General features: G+C 36.9%; 1 protein-coding gene across 1 annotated transcript; it reads left to right on the top strand.

The window, feature by feature from the left end:
- The first annotated feature begins 4,544 nt into the window (after window positions 1-4,544).
- On the top strand, window positions 4,545-8,612 carry LOC139114964 (uncharacterized). The gene is made up of 3 exons (XM_070676877.1): window positions 4,545-4,793; window positions 7,423-7,625; window positions 8,562-8,612. Exons 1-3 carry the CDS (start codon window positions 4,559-4,561, stop codon window positions 8,610-8,612), a joined length of 489 nt encoding a protein of 162 aa, XP_070532978.1. The 5' UTR covers window positions 4,545-4,558.
- Window positions 8,613-9,250: the final 638 nt, after the last annotated feature.

The raw sequence follows: 9,250 nt of genomic DNA, 5'->3' as shown, positions 1-9,250 counted from the left end.
TCTATTTCTAGTGAAGTTCCTTCATATATTTATGGATGTATGTTGACGGATTCTTTACGCTATAGAAAATGGTAAAAATATATATATTTGTATATAAAATTTTCTTGTAAAGCAACTTAAAGCAAATATTTTTGTCTTACAAATTTGTATTGGTCGTCAGTATGCACAAAGGGTTATACAAGGGATTTTGGTATTTTTAGCGCAGATTTTATAAACCACTCTTACACATAAGATAATAGTTTTGAAAGGTATTAACAAAAATATACCGATGCAGAAGGTATACTGAATGTAAATATAAGGTATGTTCTATAATGTATTTCTTCCAAATAAATAATTGCATTAACCTGAATGAAAGTTGTAACTTAGTTTGTATAGGGGTAGTATTATGACTGACTGTATTTCTGTCTGGCAGTTTGACTGTATATATGTCATCCTGTCAGTCTTTGTCTGTCTGTCTGTATGTATGTATGTATGTACATGTACGTACGTATATGTATGTATGTATGTATGTATGTATGTATGTATGTATGTATGTATGTATGTATGTATGTATGTATGTATGTATGTATGTATGTATGTATGTATGTATGTTGTATGTATGTATGTATGTATGTATGTATGTATGTATGTATGTATGTATGTATGTATGTATGTATGTATGTATGTATGTTCATTCAGTTATCTTGGAAACTGTCACACTTATGAACTTGATATTTGGGATTTGCACTTACTTCTGTTCGAGGATTTAATTTCTAAGATCTTACAGCAAAAATGGTTCAAACCAATACCAATATGGCCACCAAACCATGTGACTAATCCAAAAGCGTCCTAACAAAACTTTCAAGTACTTACAATAATATGAGTAAAGTTTCAGTGAATATGTAGGATTGGTTTGGGACAAAAGTTTTTTGAACATTACTCCCCGTAATGATCGTTTTTCACAACAAATAATATAGCCACAAACCACGTGACTGATCCACAGGAATTTGCAATCTAGAAAGGACCTACCGACCTACCTACCTACCTACCTACCTACCTACCTACCTGCCTACAATACAGTGAGTGAGTGTGTGTTGCTATGCAAGTGCTTCGTTTACTCCAGCTGTACTGGGGGTCCGGGTCAAAATCGTAGCAATTTAACGACTTATTTTTTTCAGAGGAGGGGAAATATTTAACAGATTGATTTTGATCACCTACTTTTTTGCCCGAATGTGTAGGTACCGTTGTTTGCAAGTTCGAACAGGATCTTACTAACTTTACTTATTTCATGTCATCTTCAACATCTTCACTGTAAATACGTGTTTGCGCTGTAATTACCTAAGTAAACGGTGGAGATGTAAATTTTATAATCTCAGGCGGAACCCCTGAAGGTTTGCAAGCCATTTTAGATACCATGCACTGTACACAAGGGCTAGGTTTAGCAACGAGACAAGACAGTAACCTCACTGATAGATTCACTGAAGCATTGAGAAAAATGAAGAGAAGTGGTATATTGACAGCACTGTGCAAACAAGCAGAAATGAAACACGGTCAATATCAATTTCAAAGAAACCAATTGCTCTGTGTGTTGATTTTCCAAGTATTGATTTTGTCGTAACTCTGGGGAGCTTCACTCTAGGACCAGGATTCTCCACCAGTATCGCAACTTTGTCCATTTTCACTCTGGGTTTGAAATTGTGACTCACCTCACCATACGAAATTTATTTATTTTGTAGTAAGTGAAATGAAAAGTTACCCATGCGGGACTCGAAGCTACATCGCCCCCAAATACATTTCGGTGCTCTACCAACTGAGCTAATGCATCGGTCGGAATTACTCGAATTACTTCATTTTTTGTGCGTGTATAGTTTGAGTTCACTCTGGATTTTACTAGGGAAGAGCCTTAAGTTACCTGTTGAGAACCGTAGTCCAGTCCTTACCAGATAGCGGAGGTACCACGAGACTGTAATACTTGCGTAATTGAAGCCCATCAACTTTTCTTGTTTTGCAATACACTTGTATTTATAGGTAATTTGTAATGTTGCAACTTTCAGCTAAAGGCTACCATACACTTTTGATGAATTTAAACAATTAAAAGATCCGATTTTCCCAAATTAGTGACAATCGTGTTCATTTTACATACCAGGCAAGGATAATGCTGATGTGGGCTTGTCTTTCGGGTGCCATGCACTACTTGGCGCAAAAACTACCTACTAAGGAGTCCCGCGCCAACCTGAGCTCGGGCAGTTTTATAAGCGCAAGGGTCACTAAGTTAAGGTCTGAAATGTCTCCATGCCGAAGGAAAGCAACGTTTTGCAGAAGAAACTAGTGCTAAGATGTGAGGTTTTCACGAATGGCAGTGTCAGCGACAAACGATCTATCTGTGGCGATGACCCTTGACCAGAGCGCGATCGATACAGACGCAACAGCATCGCTGCGATATCACAGCCACACACATTCATGTGTTGGGTGCCTCATTTCTCAACTGCTCGTCGATGAGTGATGAAATGTTTTAAAATAAAATGATATGTATTGAAGCAAATGCAAAATTCAGATTGGTTCGATTTATCTTGCACATTCCTGACAATTTAATAATCCAGTTATGCCGGAATCATGTTTTAATATGACAATGTTGGTTGTTGACGATTAACTTACAAATCTACAGTGTCTACTACAATTTGAAACCTTTTGCATGAAATAGGCATGCTTTATACTATCGTACATCCAGCCAGAAATCAAATACTACAACTATGTTTATAGCCAGGTAATATTTAATTTCTTTCCTAGTTGAAGGTGTTCAATGCGAATTAAACGAATGCTTGGATGTGCCTCGCCTGATGCCGAAAGGAAAACAAAACAAGCAGTTGGCGCAATCAATCACATGTCGGACAAATCCACTTGAAATGTTAACGTTAGTGGCAAATATGCCACTTCTCAGAAATGGAATATGCCATTTTTTTTGGTTTTCTTTTTGATTTTGTTTTTTTGGAGAGATCGATGATAAAAATCTCACATTCCGACAAAACAAGATTTAGTACAGGCCGCCCGACCTTCAATCATGTCATTTGTTTATCGGCGTTGAAGTATTTGCCTGAAATGGTACCATGATCATATCGAATCAATCAACCAACCAAAGGTTATCGGAATAACTTAACAAAGCCACAGAGTCTTTGGTCCATATAAAAATTCAAGACGATAATTTGCGAAGGGCATCGTAGAACAAGCCTTACACGTATAGCCGGTTAAGCCTATGGTTCCTGATAACACCGCGGTTACATCATACAAATATTGTCCATGAAAGTCGTTATGGCAGGAGCGTGGTTAACCCTAACAGTGGCGTGTCTGTGCTCGTTGAGCCACGGGCACTCTGTTGTTCTGAATTGATAGGCTGAATAAACTAAGCTGCTTATATATAAATACGAACTTTGATGATAACTTTGTAAGAAATTTATAACAGAATGCCGTTCAGATTGAAATGCCGACTTAGCTACAAAACCAGATCAAGGTCGGACGTGTCTACGGGAACGTTACAAGCGACCACATCGACCGTATTCTTTCGATGCTAAACGTCGCGGCGGAACGACGCACGCATATATACGCGTACTATAGGTACGCGCGCGACCTTCACTGTGTCGATTCACATCATGATATATATACACAAGGGTATGCAAATCATTTCTCGACGATATTATTTACCGATGAAACGAGTCGAATTCCGTCGCGAAAACGACGTATGAAATTTGAAATGGCATCGTAGCACACATCAAGTTATGAAAATGATAGACATGTAGTAGATATTCGAAATATGACCGAGAATAAATGCATCGCTAATCCTGACTATGTGCGTTACAAATTGCCGTTATCCGGTAGCGACTTTGGATGTTCGAACGTCGCAAAATACGCTAATATAGCAAATGCCGTTCTGTGGTTTCGTCATGCGCAGAAGAAAGGACATATTTTTTATTTCTCTTCGTAGTAAAAACCTTCCAATATAATATTCCAAAGAAGAACATTTAATTTTTTTTTAGTTTTAGTGAAAGCCTTTCGATAGAACCCGGAAGATTATTTCAAATGTGCATTTCTTTTCACTCAGTCTGTTTTGGTCGAACGGAACGTGAACAAGCCTGGCAGGTCAAGGGTTACATTTTCACATTTTTTTCTTTGTTTTCATTCTGTATTTTACGTTCTATCGTCAGTGAGTTACATTTTAAAAATAAAAAATTTGTTTACCTTTTGCGGACGTTTCAGAGGGTAATAGTATCTGTCCCCCCTGTCCCCCCTTTTTTGTAACGCACATCGTCAGGTTCCATGTTCATATGAGCATACCCTTGTGTATATATACATCTCTGAGGCTAGCCTCTCCAGAGGGCGCCGTGTATGACCTTCGGGCCACAAGTGGACGCGTTCAACACGTCTCTCAAAATCCACCTTGAACGCTTTATCTGATTGGCTGTTCTCATGGCTAAAGCTGATTGGTTGATTACGCCCGTAGAATATAAACACGGAAGTAGCTCGGAGCAGACGACAACTTCGGACAAAAAAAATTAGAAAGTTTTGCTTGTCTAATATTTTTTTCATTATGTCATACTTGGCCAGAGTCTGTGTGGCTTGCAACACCACAGTTGACGAGAAACACTATGTTTCTGTGTTTGGGCGGTGCTCTACTGAAATCGACATCGTTAGTCGCCTTCGAGAATGGGGTGCTGTCGTTTTGTCAGGCAATCAGGGGCAGGTTATCTGTCAAAGGTGCTATCGAAGAATTTTAATTATTGAAGAAAAGATAGCAGAATTTGCATGCATTTGTCATGCTGAAGGTAAGTTACTGTATCATCGATGCCACATGCTGATGCACGTAAACCGTCACTACACAAAGCCTGTACCCGGAAGCACTAGGCCGGCTACGCGTAGCGACGATATCAATGCCATGAAATTTTCAAAATGTACAAGTGAACAATTGATGATGCGTTAGGCCGGCAGATCGATGTATTGCGCAAAATACAGGGTCTGATACGTATACCATAAATTGTCTCAAACTGTCATACGGATTCTCCATACTTAGGGGTGGACCATTTGATATCCTGGGGGGGGGGGGGCTTGGAAGATTGGTGGAGAGCCATTATTTTTTTTCCCACGTGCTTCACCATGAATTATTTTTTTCTACAGGGCATATGCTGGCAACTTTTTTTTTTCACTTTCCTTCTTCGAGATATATTTTTTTTTTACCAAATTTCGGTGCAATGTTTGTTTGCTTGGTTTTTCACACCCAGTAACAAGATGCTGTTCTATCGCACACAGACTATATTCAAGAAACTAAATGAAGTTATGTAAATACATGTACATTTTTGATACACTTTACAAAAACATATTTGTAAAATCATGTACATTTATGGCATTTACTTGTTATTGTTGTCCTTACATTGAAAGTAGCTGGGTAGTTTAAGAAAGTAGACGGGTGGACTGCGAGGGAGCGAAGCGACTGAGTGGCGAGTGAGCGTAGCGAACGAGGGGGGGAGAGCGCGAGAGGGGGGTGTCCCCCTCTCGCAAGGCGAAAAATGAAATTTTGGAGTGGAAATGGTTTTCTCTGGTGGCATCTGAGGTGACATTTACTGACTTAAACAGTACTTTTGTTGTGTGTCTTAGACGTGGCTCACATACAACAAAACAAACAAACATGATTTTGTTTTGTTTGTATTATTTATGACACACTTATGGTTTTATTTGCAGTGAAGATGTAACATTTAATCTTAAATCACCTGCTGTCTGCTCATTTCATTGCCCATTTCCCATTCTTTATTACCACATAGTAGTTTCCCCCAAACCATCAAACTCATTCAATTCTAATCAAAACACATTCGCTTTTGTTAAGAAAAACATTGGTAAGATAATTCACTATAACAGTGTTCGCATTTATGAATAAAACATGCGTATATAGAAAACTCATAACAATGAAAAAATGTGTAGAGAGTCGATCCAATGCGTAATAATATTACGCATTGAATTGAGTCTCTACGCATTTTTTCATTGTTATGAGTTTTCTATGCGCAAACGATAATAGTAAAATGTTTGCAGGCTGTCTCTCTTCTTGTGGTATTTTGACAAAATCCTTACATTCAGATTTACACATTTCTGGAAAACACTGGTGAGCAATTTCAATTTCAGCATACTTCCTCTAATCAGAAGGTCATGTATACTGTACAATTGTTCATATTCAGTTATTGTTCCTCAAGCTTGACATGGTTTATGCTTTATAAAACTCTAGAGCTACTGCTTGATTTTTATTGATGCTGCAGTGTGCATCGAACAATTGCCAAGATTTTTTTTTCCGAGTCTCAATGGTCCATAATTTTTTTTCCATCAGCCACCTAAAGCCAGATTTTTTTTTCGAGCAACTCCACCTGGCATCTTTTTTTTTCCCCAAATCTTCCAAGCCCCCCCCCCCAGGATATCAAATGGTCCACCCCTTAGGGCCCGGCCCGGCTCGGATAGAATTAAGGTGGTTGGAAAGGCTAGAGCGTCAGTTATAAATTTCAACAAAACTATTAAAATATATAAGAAGTCAACATTCTTTGTGGAAGAAAAAAAACTAGACATTTGGGCGCAAAGGCATTGCAGAGTTATAGCCTGTTAAAACTTCTGAAAAACTGACCAAATAAGAAGAAGTTGGGGAGTCCTTAGTGTATTAACTATGGTAGAGGTCCCCTAGCTTTTAATAAAATGTTTGAAAAGGGAAAGTCATTATTTGCTGTTTTTCAGGAAAGTTTGACAAGGCGGTGCTGGCATTCAGAGTGAGTGACTGCTATTGTAAATGCATTTTTAGATTTTTTGAGTTTCAAAGAGGTGTCAAAAGTGAGATTAACAAAAAAAACTGCTCTATGACTTCAAAAGAGGGGTGCAAATATGGCTTGTTTTCAACATTTTTGACAGAATAACAGTTTTCCTACATAATTGTATACCAATTTAATCCAACTTTGAAATGAGATATGGACACTTCAGACATGAGAATTCACCTCCCAAGCTGCTTACATCATGTTGGCACCAATTTTCATCAAAGCTCTCCAAAAGATTTTAAATAATAAAGTGCTACTAAATCACACTATTTCATTTCTATTCTTTAAAAATCCTCAGCATATGAAGGAGCGGAATCTCCTCTAATAATAATAATAACCATCTTGCAGTGTACCCATTTTCATAAAAGCACCCCCACCCTAAATTCTGTCCACACCCTCAAATGCATATTTTTTATCATTCTCAACTCTATGGCATCAGAAAAGGGAACAATATTTGTAAAGTTATATTTGCTGATTGTCTGGTATGTATATTACAATGAATGTGTCCATAGTTGCCAGACTGAGTCCCGGGGCTCAGTATTATTGCATGATAATCTTTAAGTTGTATGTCCAATCTTCTCACACAATTTTTATAAATTTTCATTTTATATTTCAGAGTCATCTGTTACAGGGGTAGAGAATGTAGGATCTAAGTCTGATAGAGTTGCCTATCAGCTCATCAAACCGAAACCAGTTTACAACTGCAATAACAACAACAGTACCAGTAATATCAGTCTTAATGATGCATCAGTGTTAGATACATCAGGATTACAGAATCCAGAGATGGCAGACTCAAAGTTGTCAATACCATTGAAACAAGTATGTCAAACAATGATTAATGATTTTGTGTAGAAATCTCGAGTTTCCTATTTTTACTGATTTTTTGATGTTCTACATTTTTGGTAAAAATTCATCTTCTCTGGAACTATTTGATGATTGCCGTCAATTTGGGTTAGATGCATGCAACGGTGTCTTATCTTTCAACTTTGTTCAAATTATAACACAATTAGGCCAGAAAGAAAAAAATTATTGTTCATCGGATTTTTTGGACCAAGGTTCAGGAGCGGCGAGCGAAAATTTTTATTTTTATTTTTTATTTTTAATCCAAGGGTAACGATGTACTAAACTTGACAAGACGGAGAAATTTCTGCCAAAAACCAATCAAGTTTGTGTTATGCTTTGCAAAATTCAGATGTTGCAACAACGTATTGACAGTCAACTCAGGGAAGACACGTCAGAAGTCGAATTCAAAATCCCATGCCCAAAACCGGACAAAGTGTAGGGTGCCACTAGTGGCAGTACTAAAATATTTGCAATGCAGAAGTATGAATTTCCCAAAAACCAAAAAAATTTCCAAATCGGCCGAAGTAGAAGCGGCGATTCCAATGAACAATTCATTTTTTCTTTCTGGCCTTAGCAGTATTTGACTTTGGGGACTATTTGTGGATATTGGTCAAAAAATTCTTTCTCAAAAACTACTGATCAAAATGCTGTGAAATTTGATTTTTGAAGATTAAATGTTTCGCTCCTGGCCTTTCTTATGGCAATGAAAGAAAAATTCAAGGAGTAATATATTTTTTTTCATCCTGGCCTTTACTATATCTGATAACATGTATGCTAAAATCAACCTTGTGTACTTTCAACAAAATACCACTGACTTGTTTGAAACTTTATGATGTGCAGTATATATATATAGTCAGACATGTGAAATCTACCTAACCAGTTTAAGAGGTATTTCCTTTCCTTTTTTAACAGAATGAAACAAAGGATCTTCACTTGGCTGTTCAGACGGTTTACCACAGTTGATTGCTTCTAAAGTTTTAAAAATCAGATCACTGAATTTTGCAATCAAAAAGAACCTGTTGATTCAGCTGAACAGTGACTGTGAAAGGCTGTCCAAGAAAGATGCCAGTGAAAGTTCAATTTTGAGGTAAAATTCCTTTTCAAACATAATGTGAATTTTCATGTGATTTCCTTTGAAACAGTAAAAGGTCATTGTTATTTAAGGTTGGTCGTGGTATTCAAGTAAATACTCACAAATTGGTGAAGTTTACTTTTTAGCACAATTTCAATGAGTACATTGTAAAGAAGTAAAAAATATGGGGTATCCATGCAAAATTTTGAAAAAAATGATAAAAATGACAAAAAATAGGAAATTTCCCCATCTTTAAGAAATATTAAAACTTCACAAAAGGTCTTCTCTGAACACAAAAAGAATGTTGGATCCCAGTACTGACATAGTATTTTCAACTGACATGTCGGCTGAAAGTCTGTCAACTTCAATCTGTAATAAGTATTGTCAAACATTTTATATAAATTTCTAAAATCACAATTTTATTTGAAAATGCTGTTTTTTCAAAGAATAAATTATTAGAAAAATGTAAAAAGGTTTAAATTGATTTTTTACATGTTGCAATATATAACCAAAAGTTGATGTTCTTTCA

The sequence above is a fragment of the Ptychodera flava genome, chromosome 16, assembly GCF_041260155.1.
Source record: "Ptychodera flava strain L36383 chromosome 16, AS_Pfla_20210202, whole genome shotgun sequence".
Taxonomy (NCBI): domain Eukaryota; kingdom Metazoa; phylum Hemichordata; class Enteropneusta; family Ptychoderidae; genus Ptychodera; species Ptychodera flava.
This window is presented reverse-complemented; position numbering and strand designations above follow the sequence as displayed.

Coding starts and splice junctions, on each gene's coding strand:
- LOC139114964 (XM_070676877.1), top strand. CDS start 4,559: ATGTCATACTTGGCCAGAGTCTGTGTGGCTTGCAACACCACAGTTGAC. Junction 4,794..7,422: donor ATGCATTTGTCATGCTGAAG/GTAAGTTACTGT, acceptor TTTATATTTCAG/AGTCATCTGTTACAGGGGTA. Junction 7,626..8,561: donor TGTCAATACCATTGAAACAA/GTATGTCAAACA, acceptor CTTTTTTAACAG/AATGAAACAAAGGATCTTCA.